Below are 16,256 nucleotides of genomic sequence, written 5' to 3'. Positions count from 1 at the left end.
CTGGCATGGCAAGAGGAAAAATTAAATTTATAGTACACACTAAAATATTCAAATTGTTAGCACAGGTAAGTAATTTTGGTTACTCCAATAAAAGTCAATGCTCTGGTTCCCTTTATAGTTTATATGAATTTGATTGCTTTCTTCACAGTATTAGGTTTTGTCTTTTTTTATTTATTAAGCCATAGAATTCACTTTTCATGGCTCAATCACAAAGTCCAACACCCATTTAGTGTGAAAGTTCTTTCAACGACTTAAGAACTCAGCACGTTCATTGATTTTTATGCAAATTATGCACACTTTATAAATAGTTGGCTTAGTTTACTAAACAAGAGGAATTTGCATAAGACGGATCGCCAGACAATGTGCATAAATCTGAAATGAGCTATTTTAACGGTAGTTTGAATGATTCTCCCCGATTGCCCATCTTCAGGGCATTGTCCCCATATAAAAGAAGTGACAATGATCTGATTTTGGTTAGTTTACAGCATGTCGTCGCATTTGGAAGTTCGCCTTGCGAACTGGATTATTTTGGTGGTACTTTTCGGAGGTGTTTGCGCCAAGAATGATGCCTCTGTGCCTCGACATATTACCCTGCAAACTGGTAGTCCGGCTCCAGCTTCGCCGCCACAAGAAGTGATTATTGAGGAGGACTACGATCACCATCATCATCATCATCCGCCGGCTTACCCGCCCAGCTATCCGTATCCGCAGCCTCAGCCACAGCACTGCCACTGCCCACCGGGTCCTCCAGGTCCTCCAGGTCCACCGGGTCAGCCGGGTCAGAAGGGTTATCCCGGACCGAAAGGATCCAAGGGTGAGCCTGGCGAGAAGGGACCCAAGGGTGATAAGGGTTATCACGGTATGCCTGGATTACCTGGTCCACAGGGTCCACCTGGTTACCCCGGAGGATCCTATCCCCCCTATCCCTACCCACCTCCACCTCCACCTCCTTCTTCACCTGGACATGGCGGAGGACCAAAAGGACCTCCTAGGTATTACGATCAGTACTACAATGAGGAGGACAATGAGTATGGCGATGAGCGAGCCTTAAGATTTTTTGAAGAGGATCAGACTGACAAACAACCCCTCATCTTGGCCTTTAGTCATTATAGAAATCCGTTCACCACAAAAGCCAATAAAAGAAGAAATTAAATAAAATAGATAGTACAACTAATCAAGTAAAATGTTTGCATGTTTGGGAATTATTTTTGGACTTTAAGAGTTTTTAACTAAATACAATATACAATATTTTTCAAAGTTTAAGCAAATTCGGATAAAAATCAGAAGTATTGATAGTTAATATCTTATAAAACGTTAAACGATTCTTATCTCCAATACAGACACATAGGTCCAGTTATGAAAACACAATATATTTAACTTTTCAATCGAAACCTCTTTACCAACTTTATGTTATTAGATATCTTAAAATAATCTAAAGTCTCACATTATTCAAAAATCGAAATTAAATTTCAAATGAGAAAAATAGAAGTATATCTTAACTATTAGCAAACATCATCATCTATGGCCGGGGGGTCGTCGCCCTCCTCCTCCGCTTCGTCATCCAAGGCCGCTTGTGAGGCGCTAAGCTCTGCGAAATCATCCTCCATATTATCCACAAAACTGGAGACCCTATCAACACAAAACAAATAGACATTAGGAACAAATAACATGGATATTCGTTGTCTGCCGTCACTTTTCAAAGTCGCAATGCGGCAGGAGGCCCTCTTCTGCCTTCGAGGGACTAAATCTGAGCAGCGTGCAGAGTCTGAGGACACCAAGGAGTATCAGGAACATTCCGGCCACATAACTAAGCCACAGATTGTGGGGATATAGTATCAGGCAGATGCCGATGACCGCATAAACGGGCGTGGGTCGCCATCCGCCACAAATCGCCGAAAGACGCCAGCAAGTCAGGCAGCTGCAGGACCTCCGCTGGTAATTATCCCTGGAACAAATTAAATCCATAAATATGTATATGAATACATTTAAAGCAATAGATTTCACTGAGAAAAATTGTCAAGGAAGTTGGGCCTTAAGGGACTTAATGAGAATTTTTAACGAGGCTTAGGATACATTCACTACCAATTTAATTTTGTGTGTTTTTATCAGTATCACAAAATGAGTTGCTAAAGATAATAAAACGATTATAAAAATGTTCAGATTATGGTAGACACTGTATAAAATATGACTTGCATGTAATTTAAATATAATTTTACGTGGGTATGATAATTTAAGATAGTTTAAGCACTACGTTTAATTGCTTAGTTCGCAATATGAAATTTTTAATGCGTTTAATGGGGGAACAAAATGAAAACTAAATCAAATGAATTTTCTTATGTCTAATAATACCCACTCTGAGCACTGTAGTTGCAGAAATATGGTTACGAGCCACTTGATCTCTATGAACATTACCAGCACGGCTGAAAAACTAACCAGAAATTAATAAATTTTTCAGGGTTATTGGATCTTTGGCTTACACGATGTAAAGACCAGCCCGATAGCCATGCATGTAGACATCAACACCAACGCCGCAGATAACTGAAATGAAAAATGGCTTAAGAAAGTTTCGATGCGGGGGGTCCTTGCTGGCGGGTTGAAACGAGGAGCGTTACCCTTGAATGAGCCTATAAAATAATGTGATTTTGTCTAGGCAAATATATTTATAAGCATATTTATTGAGTTGGGGCTTTTTTGTTTACCACGCTTGGGCCATAAAATGTAATACAAAACCAATGAAAAGAAACGAGGTGTGCTTTAGAAATTTATAGATTGTGTTTCAGAGCTTGAAACCTAAAAGTTTTGAGACAAATGTTATATAAAGTTATAACATTTTAACCTGTATATAATAGAAACTTTTATTGTTAATTTAAAATTTTGTAATAATTTTGCAGAAAAATTACTTTTATAATTGAGGAATTAAAATTCTTGACAAATTTATTAATCGCCCTTCGCAAATTTTGTCAAGCATCCCCTTACAATATTCATATTCTAGCCACATTATGGCCCCCCATTTTGACTCAACCAAATCCACTTCCACTTCCAATATATAAGATATGGCCACACATTTGCCCACCATAAAAACCCAATCTAATTAAGTTGTTTTTATTATGCCGAGCCGCGAAAAACCAATCAGATTAAGTCAGTTAGATATATGACTGATATTTAAATAAAAGTGCAGAACCAAAACCAAACCAATTACATTAAATGCTGTCATCGGAACAAATTTGAAAAAGCGTAAATCGAAAAAACATGCAAAAATTATCTGGATAATTGAAAGCGATGGAGGGAAAATACATAGATATCGGGGCCAGAAAGGCAGGGGAAACTTGGCGAATGGCTGGCGCCAAAAGGCTAACAACAAAGCTCATTGTCGACCGTATGGAAAAGCTGCTGATAAGGGGGGAAATCGGGACGGGGAAAATTCTGCTCTTGGCACAGGATGCGAGATGTTAGCTGCAAGCTGCATAGAGGCCAATGCCTTGTTAATGGCTCTGACAGAGGATTTCCTTGGGAAACCCCCATCCTTTTTCCCCCATTGTGCGGGGTTTATGAACTACATCCAGCTTTTATACTTTGTTTTTCTGCGTGCCACTGCATCCATAATAGACCCCAAAACAACTTGCGAAGAAATTAGTTTGAACTTGACCCAAAGTTTTTGTTATGCTGCAAACCAGCAATTTATCAAAATTCAAAAAAAAAAAAAAAAAACGAGGGTGCATAATTTGAAGACCATTAGGGAAATGTCAGATGCTGCCGGAAAATCGTTATGATTGGCCATGATAAGCGTTAAAGCCAACTTTGATAGCTGCACCAGATGGCCGAAAAAATTCGATGAAAAAATTTGATTGGATTTCCATGGTTTGAAATGATGAAAAGTGGGTGGAAAACTGCATCCATAGATATTGATTTAATTAAAAAGAATTTATATTAAATTGCTACTTTTTTAATCCATCTATTATTTTTCCATGCTTGCTAAATACATTTAATTTGTATTCATGAGTTCACAAACAAAAGCCACAAATTTTAGTTTGTAAAACCATTTTTTTGTCTTCATTTGTTAGAGATAAAATACAACAAAAAGCTAGCTTTAACGAATAATCCATAATTTAATTTTATGAAATTGATGAGGAGAAATATGTAATTAAATATTGTGCAGCTTTAATTGACTTTTAAGCTAAACTAAAATGCTATTTATTGCATTATGCAAACAAGCATTCAACCAAAAATTTGATTGTACAAGATACCTTCGTAAGCAAAGGATTGTTACTGAATATTATATTTATATAATACCTATGTGTGTGTGTATTGTGTTAAATAAATTAACCTACTTTCTCTGGTAAAATGGAGATGGCGTTTATTTAAATTTATTTTACCTCTTTTTAGCCAGGCAAATCCAGCCCTATTGTGTTTACGGAAAAATGGCTTTTATAATAATTTATATTGAAAGGAAGAATAAAAGCAGCCAATAAGAACATGTCCCTATTCAGCATCTTAGCCATACAATTTCCATTCAATGCCAAGAAATATAATAAGCCACAGCACTCAACATATCCTGGGGCTATGATTTCTATGCACAAGCATTTTCTACGATTTGTCAAGGGTAAACATTCCGAAAAGGACCAAAAGAGAAGTGTACTATGTATATGCACATGCATACATATATTCAAGCACATGCATCATAACCCCATATCGTGATTGGCATTATCTTGAGACCAGGGGGTCACCTGGGCACCGAGCGAGGAATTTTATTTCACTGGCATGGATTTCCAGGCACTTGAGCTTACCGAATGAAGTCAGCAGACCGAAAACTCTTATCACAGGACGTAAACACTCGCAAGGCTCTGCGGACTGATGACGGTGATGGTGACGTCCGCGGCGAACGCGTTGCGTTTGCAGTTGCATTTGACTCATGGTCAACTTTGAATATAAATATTACACTTATTTTATAAATTATTTATTTTTAAATGCTTGGTGTTACTGTTATCTTTGTTCTCTAGTTTTTATTTCTATATAATGGCACAAAGCAACCGATTAACGAATTTATAAATGTCTAATTAAGCAAATGTTTCAGCGTTTTTATTTATTTTTGCCTTTTATTTGGCATATATGACAAACTTAAATTTTGTTTTATAACCATTATTTTCTTTTACGTTTTTTTAAATATTTTTTATACCAAACTCAAAGTTACTGTCCAAAGGAATCGCTAATAAAACAATCAAAGAGCCGTATCCTCATCACAAAAATCCATTACGTGCTTGGCATACTAAGTGGCCAAATAACTTTACGACAAACATTTCCAATGTACCAACTAAGAACCACTCGCTGTGTGCTTTTAAATTTCAGCATTTAATTTGGGCATACGCTGCGTATGCGTAATGTGACACTTTTCGCACCTCTCCTTCCACGGCATTTAATCACCGGTCCGTTTGCGTGTGTGTGTGTCTGTGTATGGCAACTAATGTCTGCAAATTACCGTTACCATTTGCACTTTACACCCGCACGTTGTGTGCCCTCCTCGTTCTTTTTTTTTTTTGGTTTCAATTTTTCCTTTTTATTCTTGTTTTTTTTTTTTAATTTTTTTTGTGAGGTGCCACTGCCACTTTGGCACTTGACTTTATGACCGAGCTCTAAACAACGAACGTCCGCACGCTTCCAGCAGCGCCAGCTGAATGAAACTGAATGAAAGGACCAAGCAAGGAATCGTTTCTATTTTCGGAGTCAGATCCAGAGTCGCCGCTGAGGCTGCCTTTGCAACTGCCACCGACTTTGTAGCCAACTGCCAGCCAATGGGGCGCTGCATTTGAAACTGCTAAGTTGATTTGTTACGAAAGGACACTCTCGTTTATCTCTTTTTAAATGCTTCTCACAAAAAACATATTTGTATGTTGAGATTTATGGAAACCACAATTAATTCTATGTTGTTTTAAATGAAATTTGAGACAGATGTGTTGTTTTTGACACTCAATATTATTTATTATTAAGAAATGAATTGAAATGCGTTTATTACCATAAATAAAATGGAAATAAATTGCATTTTTTATTATCTTTTTGCATGTATAATTTTTGTTTATTTTATTTTCCTTAAAGTGGATTTATATTTGCCAAACACTTGTTCTTGCAAACAATAAACCACAAGATGCATACCTTTATGTTGGAACACAATTAAGCTATAATTAGGGCCAAAATAAAATATATCATAAAATCATAAAATATAACATTACTTATTATTAACAATATTTAATACATTAAATAAATGTTCCTAATTTATCCTTTCAATTTAAAAAATGTCTATTTAATTACTTAAAGTTTCAAATTTAAATTGGAATAACATAATTAAAATATAACAATATTTTTTTAATTTTATTTATTATTTAAGAAATGTCTATTTAATTTTTTTAACTTTCCAGTTTTAATTCGAACATATTAGCTTGATTTACTTAATTTTTGTAACTTTGAAGTTATAAGTAAAACTTTTTCACTTGATTTCATCAATGCATTACCTTGTGTTTTATTATTTTCAAAATGAAACTTTTGATAAACTTTCCAGGTAAATAAAATCTTTTTATATATTATAAATAGCTTTATTTTAAACAGTTTGTAAGTTCTAAGGCTATTTTAAGCTCTTATATATAAAAGTGTACTCTAATAGCTAAATTGAAATGAAATGTCGTTTAAAATGGTAACTGGCAGTGATCAATTAGTTGCTAAACGTAGCGCATTGTGGCAGTCTTTATAGTCCAGCAGATTTTCTTACCAATGCTAGCTTGATTTTATTTGTCACGTTGTCCTGTGCGCTCATGTTGTTGCTATTACTAGTGTGGTCCTGTGTGTGCGTGCTTTTGGTTCTGCCGAATCACACCCTCCCCCCACCCCTCCTTGGCCACGTTTCAGTAATTTTCATAACCGGCTGAATGAGGAACGGAGTGTCAGGAGGCAAAAAGAAGCTCTAAAGACGACAGGAGAAAGGCTGAGCAATTGCCAAGTGCCAGGCGACTACGCAAAATGTGGACAAAAACATTTTCGGTTGTCACACCGCCCCCAAAACCTCACATATACATATATAAATTCAGGGGGGAGCAGAAGTAAATATTTTTTTAGCCCCTCCGCTTATTGTGCTGTGCATTTGCTAAGGTGCCTATCGTCAGACGACTTGTTTGCATTATGCGGCGTTAATGACATCCAAAGTGGGAGGCCATCCCCCCGAGGAAACGCTCCACTGTCGCCACCATCTACGACATAATTTACAGCTGCCCCACACTCGGAAAATTTAATTTCCTCAAATTTTTTTGACTTCGTGTCCTGCATCTACTCTTGTTTTTGCAAGCTTTGGGACGTGGTTCTCTTATATCTTAACCTAGATGACGTGATACAAACATCTAAATTAATATAATTATTAAATTTTTAAATGGACGTCCTAAAAGCTATGAGTATTTAGTGAATATCTTTGTTTTATTTTTTTTTAAATTGTATTGCCTTTAAATGTTTTAAAAGAATTTTGTTGTATTTCTTTTAACTTTTGTATTTAAGTTTTAAAAATAGATGTACCTTGTTTAATTGTAGATTTTGCATTTCATGAACCTTAAATCAAAATTGTCCCACATTTTGCTACAATGCATTTTGGAAATATTTGTCATCCTCTTTGACATAGTCATATAAATTAGTTTGGCTAATTATTTTTGTTGTAGGTAAGTACATAAGTTCTTTATAAAGATTTTTTTGATTAGGATATTTAATTATTTTTTCCATTAGCAACCAAGTTTTTAGTTAATTCAATTATTATTTTACTTCTATATTAATAATTTTAGTTATACCTAAAGCTACCCCCAATGTTTTCCAGTGCACGCATTGCTAATGACGCTTCCCGCGTAGCTCACTTGGGAAACTCCTTGCGCCGCTTCATTATCTTGGTAATCCCGGCCACCATGGCGACCTCGGGCAGCGACAGCTTGGCATCCTCTTGGAAGTCACAGCGTCTGGTTAAATGCAGCCAGGTCCTTTCCGGATTCAAGGACAACGGCATCTGCAGCCAACTGACATAGTCGATTTTCAGAGAGCCCGTGAGCAGCTGGTCAAAGGGGGTATTGCCGATGAAAAACATGGACCTCAGCACGGAGGTCTTGGCCTCCTTGATATTCTGACCCTGAACACCCTGAAAAGGACTCGGATCATTATCACCCGTTCCCAATTGTTCGAGTAACCAGTCCTTGTTAAATTTCAAATAGTTATAAACCACTTTCAGTGCCTGTTTTCCAATGTTTGTGGTCAAAACATCACTGACCAGAACCTCGGCTATATAATCTGCAATGCCCACATCCAACTCCATGGCATAGTTATTTGGTGGACTGTGGCTCAGGCGATCTGATTCCGCATTTGTCAAGGCCAAATCATCCATTTTGATGGTACTCACAGCACTCATTCCGCCAGCCCCTCGATTATTGCCACCCACTGTTCCCCCGAAATCGGTGTCCAATTTAATACTCTCCCTGGCCTGTTTAAGAAACAATTCGATCTGATCCGTGTGCTTGTCATCCTCGTCAATTGAGCAAATCGCCTCCGATATCGAGTAACAGATGGCGGCCTTGTCCTCGTTTTTGGCTGAAAATAATTTAATATAAATTCTCACTTACAACAACATAATAATAGTAAAACTCATTTATTACTCACCCTGTTCATACATTTCGGCGGTTTTTATTAATTCTGTATAGAGAGCTGCAAAAACCACCTGCAATAGCACTGAATCCCCCAAAGGTTTTGTCGAAACAGGTATGATATCCTGTAGCAAAGAAGCAATTTTGTAGAGTCCCTCGGGAAGACAGTCCCAGATCTCAGAGACACACGTTAGAGCCAAAGACATCGCTTGATACCTGTAGGAAAATTTATTTGTATTTAAAAATAAACATTTACATATGTCATCTTTAATGTATTCAAGTGCTTCAGATTTCTTGTTGTTTATAGACTATGCACTTACAAATTTTAGTTTGTAAGGCAAACTTTAAACTAAAAAAACTCATGAGGTTAAATATCATAAACAATTATTCCTTTAAGTTGTAAAACAATGTTATCGAGGCGTATACTTGATATTTTTGAAATAACACTTCTTCCGGAAAAGTCAATCTTAGGTTTTTTTTATAGACATTGTAAATGAAGTTGTTTACAAGTTTGGCTTGGGGTACATACATGCTGGCTCCATTTTCCACGGCATTAACTAACATATCCACCACACAATCGAGAACAGGGTAAACGAAGTGCATGATGGCCTCCAACCAGGGAGTTCGCTTCTGGTTCCACACTTGCCTCTTGTCCAGGCAATCGCTCCACCCTGCAACCGCATGCTCCTCTAGGGTTTTTATCAGACAGGACTTAATGTCCACCGCCTTGCCTACGGCTACCACTAAGTAAGTAAGTGAGAGGACAATCTGGTAGTTGGATTGCCCCACAGGATCTGTTCGGAAAAGAATCTATTTTTAGTTTACCAAACCATTAATTTACAATTTTCACTTATTTTCTTAATTTGTAGTTAATACCTACTCACCTACATCCCCAGCTATTGAATCGGTGACATTAAAGCACTCGCCGCGACACAAAAATGCCTCGCACTTTTGAGGAGCCCCTTCGGCGCTGGTAAATGAAATCTTAGCCACGTTTTTAAAGTTTTCCGAGGAAGGTAAATGCTGCATCAGATGTCGCATTATAATGCCAGTGAGATATGCATCTCTCATCAGGAGAATCTTCAGCAGATACGACCAATCTGCCTCGGGAAAGGCGAGTAAAACCCTCAAGTCCAAGGAAATAGCTGTGTTGGTAGAAAGATCTGAGAATTCGGTGACCCATTGACAGGACTGCTCCTTGGGAAAATATCTGGGAAGAGCAAAAATAATCCAAGCACTGGGTAAACCGTGACGAGAGCTAAACATTTCCATGTTGTCCAAGCCTTTACGAAAAACCTTGAAGAATTAATGCAAGATTTATTTATTATAAAAGCTCCTTCTATTTAAATTATAAAATAAACAAGACAAACGTTTGGAATTTTTAAAATTTATAATTATGTTAACGAAAGATATCTCTCTATATATATTCTAAAATCAATTCTCGCACTCTCAAAAGTCTTACCTTGGAAAGCACTCCAAGCGGAGAACCCCTTAGGAGGAGGCAATAGAAGAGTTCCCTGCACTTAGCATGAATATCCCTGAGGATAACGCTCTGATTACTTAGCTGCAATCCCACATAGGCCTCACCACTTTCACAAATATGGGGCAGTAGTTCAGCGATGCAGAGGAGCATATTGCAGATGTCCACCAGATGGAGTGTGGATCTAGCCACACTGGTCACTATCTGAGTATATCGTACAGTCAGTACACTCAGCGTTTCGTTTAGCATTCCGGCGAATATCTTTTGAGCCATTTTCGGTGGCACCGAATTCCACAGATCGGTTTTGGAGCCCCTCATATAATGCCACCACATCTGAACGGTATAGGAACCCCGTTCCGATTCGAAAAACGGTTGAGTATCCTCCCAATGCAGACAGTCGGCATCTTGCATTATATAGAGTAGCAGTAATCGGCAGTGGAGATCCAGTAGTCGTTCAGCCAAGGCCTCTGACATCTGGGAATATTGCTTGAAACTGAGCTTGAGAGCACCACCCTTTTCATCGCCTTTCGGCGGACAAATAGTGGTGGTGGCTGCCTGCATATAAACACTGAGGGAATTCTTCACCAGCGAAGCAGCTCCAATTGTGGCAGTGAGCACGGATAAGTCCGCATGATCCAAGGACTCCTGCGAAAGGCGATGAACGTGCTCCAGAAGTAAGTCAGCCGATTTGGTGACCAGCTGCACAAACTTATCCGGATCAGAGGTCTTCACGGTGACACTGGACTAGGGTAAGCGAACTATACATCATATTCTTATACTTTTAAAATAAAATATTAACTTACAAAATCTCCTTCATTCATTTCCTTTTCGGTATGCAAAAGTCCAGAGGGCTTTCGGTAAGAGGCAAAGTACTCATCTTCCCACCTGAAGAAGTTATAATGATTATATTTTTAATTAAAACAGCAAAACTACATTTAGATTTGGAAAAAAAATAGTTTGGAATTTCTTGAAAATGTATTTTCAACCCTAATCCTATGTTTGTCTCCACCATATTTTAAATACTTACCATCTTATTAATTTAATAGCAGCAAAGGAAGCGTAACGTGGAAAATCCAGTTTTCCACCCACAACTCCTGAACAAATTGGTTCCTGAAGCACCCGTTGATGAGTCTGATTAAAGAGATGATTTTATTACATAAGCGACTAAAGACATCAAATGGGATATATATAATACATGTAAATAATACCTGGTAAAACTCGAGATCGCGCTGCAGTAAAATCGGCACTCTGTCCATTAAATTTCCCTCTTCAAGCACTTCCATTATGTATTAATTTGATCAAGTTTTTATAAAACAGAAAACTATCTTTATGTGTCCTAACGAACAAACAGTTTATTTAGTTTACTAGTTGCCAGGGTAACAGAATTATTAGTACAATTGATGGATGGTCATTCGAAAGTAAAAAGCGATTATTTAGTAGGTTTTCTGTTATTGGTACCTTTTCTAAAATGAATTCTAAATTGTTTTTATTAAAATTTTGTTATTAAATTTATGCTGAAAATTTAAAGATGGTTCGAATTCTTATTCATACTAAAATTTATATTTTAGTTTCTTGGCGAAAAAGAAAATAGAGATACAAATACTTTAACTTACATATTTTTAATATTACTTAAGCTTTATAAGTTTAAGTTTAAATCAACCATATTTTCTGTTATTTTGGTCTTACCATCTGAAAGTATGCTTTATTTTTATTTGCTTGCTGCACTCAACCTCTCATTTCTTTTAATATTATTGATAAGACGCCCACTGAGCTCCCCACCGCCTCTCTTTGCATTTAATTCAGTTTACGCCTGCGATAAGCTGGCAACAAAAGCCAGATCTGCCCTCAGTTGATAATTGACTTGCGACTCGGACAGTCCTACTTTAAATCCGGGCAAACACATATTAAGTGAGTACCGCCTCAATTGAGATGCTATCAGTGGGTCCGCTCTGCTGGGGATCTAAAAAAACTTTCCAGCCAGCAACCAGAAAACAGACGGAGCTCTGCTCTTATCGCTCGATAAGAATGGTATCAGGGCATAATCAGTAATCCATAAATCTCCTCTCGCTCTCCTGCGCTAAAAAACAACATATGATCTTAAAGTAGAAGGTTAAAAAAATAAAAATAACACATATTAAAAATTACAAAAATTATTACTTTATTAATTTGTACAAAAATAATTGTGTTAACTTAGTACTTTGATACCAATTCAGTTTTTACTGAACTTAAGAAAGCGAAAGTATAAGTGTCTGATAACAATTATTAAAAAAAAATTGGATATTTATCATTCTGCAAAACAATGCAATTATAATGATAATTAAATTAAAATTAAATTTCCTTTTTCATGACACCATTTATCTACATTTTCAATACCCATGCTTGAGTATAAAAGTATAGTTTTATGATGAATCTTAAATAAATAAATAAATATTTATATGATAACTTGTATTTCCTGCTTAAAAATTCAAGTTCTTTTTAACTTTTTGCAGAATGTTGGCACATTTGAGAAATCTTTCCAAGCTGGCGCTGCCCCGCCGACTGGTCACCCAATCCGCCAGCTACTCCTCATCGTCCACATCGTTCCTGATCGACCAACCGGAATACAGTTTCCTTAAGGAACTGGGCCTAGAGCGGGATAATCCGGGTGTTTATTCCGGTCAGTGGCAGGGGCGCGGTCCCTCCATCACCAGCTACGATCCCGGAACTGGCCAGCCGATTGCCACAGTGCGTCAGGGAAATGTCCAGGAACTGGATCAGACCATCGGCTTGGCCGTGGAGGCCTACAAGCAATGGCGTCAGGTTCCGGCGCCCGTGCGAGGTGAAATCGTCCGGCAAATCGGAGATGAGCTGAGGAAGTACAAGGAACCGCTGGGCAAGCTCGTCTCCCTGGAGGTGGGCAAGATCTACAGCGAGGGTCAGGGTGAGGTTCAGGAGTTCATCGACATCTGCGACTATGCGGTGGGTCTGTCCAGGATCTATTCCGGTCAGTTGATCAACTCCGAGCGGGCCGATCACTCGATTCTGGAAGCCTGGCGTCCACTTGGTGTGGTGGGCGTCATTTCGGCCTACAATTTCCCCAATGCCGTCTTCGGTTGGAATGCGGCCATTGCGCTGACTACTGGCAACAGTGTCCTGTGGAAGGGAGCTCCCAGCACGCCCTTGGTCTCGGTGGCCACCACCAAAATTGTGGCCGATGTGCTGCGCAGGAACAATCTCCCGCCGGTGGTGTCCCTTTGCCAAGGTGGAACCGATGTGGGTCAGACTTTGGTGGCTGACAAGAGAGTGAACCTCGTGTCCTTCACTGGCAGTTGCCAAACTGGACGAGATGTGGGCGTGGAGGTCCAGCGCAGGTTCGGCAAAGTCATCCTCGAGTTGGGCGGTAATAATGCCCTGATCATCGATGAATCAGCTAACGTGAAAATGGCCCTGGATGCAGCACTCTTTGGTTGTATTGGCACCAGTGGTCAGCGATGCACCACCACCAGAAGGATTATTGTGCACGAAAAGCTGCACGATCAGTTTGTGAAGGCGCTGGTTGGCAAATATAAACAGCTAATACCCAAGATTGGCCACCAGTTGGAGGCACAAACTCTGGTCGGTCCCGTGCACACGCAACAGAACGTGGAGAATTACAAAACGGCCATTGAGGAGGCGAAATCCTTGGGCGGAACAGTGGCCTTTGGCGGCAAGGTTATCCAGCGCGATGGCTTCTACGTGGAGCCCACTGTGATCACTGGCTTGGCCCACGATGCCAGCGTTGTCCATCGCGAAACCTTTGCACCCATCGTGTACATCCTCAAGGTCAAGAACGTGGACCAAGCGATCGAATGGAACAACGAGGTGGAGCAGGGTTTGTCCTCTGCCATCTTCACCGAGGACATCGGACAGGCATTCAAGTGGATTGGAGCCAGGGGTTCGGATTGTGGCATCGTCAACATCAACACCACCACCAATGGCGCCGAGATTGGCGGAGCTTTTGGTGGAGAGAAGGCCACCGGAGGTGGTCGGGAATCCGGTTCGGATGCCTGGAAACAGTACTGCAAGCGGGCCACCATCACAGTCAATCACTCCGGCGAATTGGCCTGCGCCCAGGGCGTTGTCTTCAATGTGGAGTAGAAAAGAGATATGATCAATTTTAATATTTTCCTATTTGCTACAATTTAAAATACATAAATAATGTCCAAAATTAAATGCAACCGAGTTAATTATTTCTATTCTTCACTGATGTCGAAGCGCCAGAAGTCCACCTCAATGTCTTTGGACTTGTGCTTATGGAATTTGTAGCTGGCATCGATGTTGTAGCGGAGTTCGGCAATCACTGAGCCACGGGCGCCCCATTCCTGGGCCTTTTTCTGGATGTAGGCTCTGGAAGAAAGATTAAAGGGAAGCAAATGAGTAAGGATAACTTAAGATATTTTCTGATTTTCTGAGCGAAAATGCATTACTAAAAAAGGCTTAATTAAACCCCAATACTAAAAACTTATATAAAAACTGAATAATTGATAGAAAGTAAAGAAATCAAAACGCTAGGACCATAAATTTAAAATTATTATAATGCTTAGAGAACCAAAATGTAAGCTACTCAAAATCTTTAGGGCCTGGAAATTAGTTGTCCATTAGGTACACTAAATTTAAGAGAATTTGTTGTTAAAACCCAGAATAGTTTAGCAAATCAAGATGAAAATCTTAGCGATAAGTGAGTTTCTCACCTTGTTGAAGTCTTGTGCAGGGAGTAGACCGCTGTGTTGGCCAATTGCAGAGCAACTTCCAGGAATCGCATGTCCATGCCAGCATTGTGTTTTGTGCCGAATGGTGGGTTCATCACCACCGTGTCGAAGGACTTCTCCCACTTGCTCCCCGCCAGCTGCAGCACATCCGCCCGCACGCAGTCCACGTTGGGCAGTTCCATCTCCACCACATTGCTTCTGAATGTGTCCACCGCATCGCCGTCCAGTTCGAAGCCCACTGTGAGTTGGGCGCCCAGCAGAGTGGATGCAATGCTGAGCATTCCGCAGCCACAGCCCAGATCTCCCACCAGCCTGCCCTCGATATCGCCGTGCTGCGCCTGCATATGATGGGCCATACAGGCGGCAATGTGCGGCGGAGTGGGATACTGTTCCAGCAAGATCTTGGGCTGCTCGAAGCCATCAACACCTTGCAGGTACTCCTCCAGCTTTCTCAGCTTCATTCGGGCCATTATGATGGCTCCTGTTGGTTCAGCTACTACGATTTGCTGATACTCGGAACGCTTTGGGGGCTGGTTGTGGTGGCGGTGGGTGTGGTCGCGGGCGACGGCAGCGGCTCCAGACGAGGCAGCACGGGTATAAAACTGTTTCCAAAATACGAATCCTGAGGTACAAAGAAGCCCAGAGTTGTAGAGCTCGTCGGATTAAATGCAGAGCGGGCGGTGGATGTGGCATTGGTGGCAATGCCCACGCCCACCTGGAAATCGGGTGAAGTCACTGTTGTCGGCTGTCCCAGCAATGGAGGTGCTGGCATCTAAAGGTGCGAACAAAAATCCATGTTATTTCCTTGGAATCTCCTCATTCCATGTCCATATAAACCCACCTGATTCGCAGTGCCAGTCAGTCCCAAGTTTATGATCCCGCCCGCCAGCAGCTGCTTCTTCGTCTGAATCTCCTCGAGTATCTTGCGGTTCGTCTCGGCTTGCTGGGCACTTGTGGTGGGAAAAGCCATCAAATAGTCTAAGTTTAATTGTCAAAAATTCGGAACTTGATGTGGAAAATATGTGCTTATGCTTCTTCTTCTGTCATTTTGCACGCGGCTTTGTGTGGTCACACTGGCGATAATTTCAGTGTGACTGTTTTGTGCTTTGAAGTAGTTGGGGTATTCCCTGCTTCGGATTTTAAACTTTTAAATTTAAAGAACAACGTACTAGAGAATTAATTCTTTTGGACTTAAAAATAAATTTGAAAATTTTTATTTGGACAGGCCACATTGTCTTGACTTAAAACTGTATTCCAATACAATACAGTTTGTTTTATATAACGAATTAATCTTCTTTAATGTTCAGCATCAGCAAGTATTCCAAAATAAATAATATTAATAAAAAAAATGAATTCAAAATTTAAATGCAAATGGCGGGCTTTCATGGTGATGTATAATTT

At 39.7% G+C, this 16,256-nt stretch overlaps 6 protein-coding genes across 7 annotated transcripts; 2 read left to right on the top strand and 4 right to left on the bottom strand.

Annotated features, from left to right (window-relative positions):
* The first annotated feature begins 13 nt into the window (after positions 1-13).
* LOC108145779 (collagen alpha-2(VIII) chain) lies at positions 14-1,152 on the top strand. Its single transcript, XM_017271349.1, has one exon. The coding sequence runs from the start codon at positions 487-489 to the stop codon at positions 1,150-1,152; it is 666 nt and encodes a 221-aa protein (XP_017126838.1). The 5' UTR covers positions 14-486.
* A 77-nt stretch (positions 1,153-1,229) lies between these two features.
* LOC108145746 lies at positions 1,230-5,645 on the bottom strand. The gene is made up of 5 exons (XM_017271308.2): positions 4,785-5,645; positions 2,478-2,538; positions 2,354-2,428; positions 1,694-1,945; positions 1,230-1,629 (listed from the first exon to the last, which is right to left on the bottom strand). The coding sequence occupies exons 1-5, from the start codon at positions 4,909-4,911 to the stop codon at positions 1,503-1,505; spliced, it is 642 nt and encodes a 213-aa protein (XP_017126797.1). The 5' UTR covers positions 4,912-5,645; the 3' UTR covers positions 1,230-1,502.
* Positions 5,646-7,763: 2,118 nt separating this feature from the next.
* LOC108145722 (uncharacterized protein KIAA0825 homolog) lies at positions 7,764-11,605 on the bottom strand. 2 transcript variants are annotated; one of them, XM_017271284.1, is made up of 8 exons: positions 11,337-11,605; positions 11,156-11,259; positions 10,932-11,013; positions 10,111-10,872; positions 9,533-9,944; positions 9,178-9,442; positions 8,665-8,864; positions 7,764-8,595 (listed from the first exon to the last, which is right to left on the bottom strand). In XM_017271284.1, exons 1-8 carry the CDS (start codon positions 11,409-11,411, stop codon positions 7,871-7,873), a joined length of 2,625 nt encoding a protein of 874 aa, XP_017126773.1. In that variant the 5' UTR covers positions 11,412-11,605; the 3' UTR covers positions 7,764-7,870. The 2 variants fall into 2 exon arrangements, with proteins under 2 accessions (XP_017126773.1, XP_017126774.1); XM_017271285.1 differs by lacking the exons at positions 7,764-8,595; positions 8,665-8,864 and having other exon boundaries at positions 9,273-9,458.
* Positions 11,606-11,930: 325 nt separating this feature from the next.
* LOC108146340 (putative aldehyde dehydrogenase family 7 member A1 homolog) lies at positions 11,931-14,319 on the top strand. Its single transcript, XM_017272310.2, has 2 exons — positions 11,931-12,036; positions 12,618-14,319. The coding sequence occupies exon 2, from the start codon at positions 12,619-12,621 to the stop codon at positions 14,242-14,244; it is 1,626 nt and encodes a 541-aa protein (XP_017127799.1). The 5' UTR covers positions 11,931-12,036; position 12,618; the 3' UTR covers positions 14,245-14,319.
* On the bottom strand, positions 14,237-15,325 carry LOC108146341 (rRNA N6-adenosine-methyltransferase METTL5). The gene is made up of 2 exons (XM_017272311.2): positions 14,838-15,325; positions 14,237-14,493 (listed from the first exon to the last, which is right to left on the bottom strand). Exons 1-2 carry the CDS (start codon positions 15,323-15,325, stop codon positions 14,340-14,342), a joined length of 642 nt encoding a protein of 213 aa, XP_017127800.1. The 3' UTR covers positions 14,237-14,339.
* A 26-nt stretch (positions 15,326-15,351) lies between these two features.
* Positions 15,352-15,921, bottom strand: LOC108146343 (SOSS complex subunit C homolog). The gene is made up of 2 exons (XM_017272312.2): positions 15,697-15,921; positions 15,352-15,627 (listed from the first exon to the last, which is right to left on the bottom strand). Exons 1-2 carry the CDS (start codon positions 15,823-15,825, stop codon positions 15,352-15,354), a joined length of 405 nt encoding a protein of 134 aa, XP_017127801.1. The 5' UTR covers positions 15,826-15,921.
* Between the last annotated feature and the right edge of the window lie 335 nt (positions 15,922-16,256).

Source organism: Drosophila elegans, unplaced genomic scaffold, assembly GCF_018152505.1.
Source record: "Drosophila elegans isolate 14027-0461.03 unplaced genomic scaffold, ASM1815250v1 contig_208, whole genome shotgun sequence".
Lineage (NCBI taxonomy): Eukaryota > Metazoa > Arthropoda > Insecta > Diptera > Drosophilidae > Drosophila > Drosophila elegans.
This window is presented reverse-complemented; position numbering and strand designations above follow the sequence as displayed.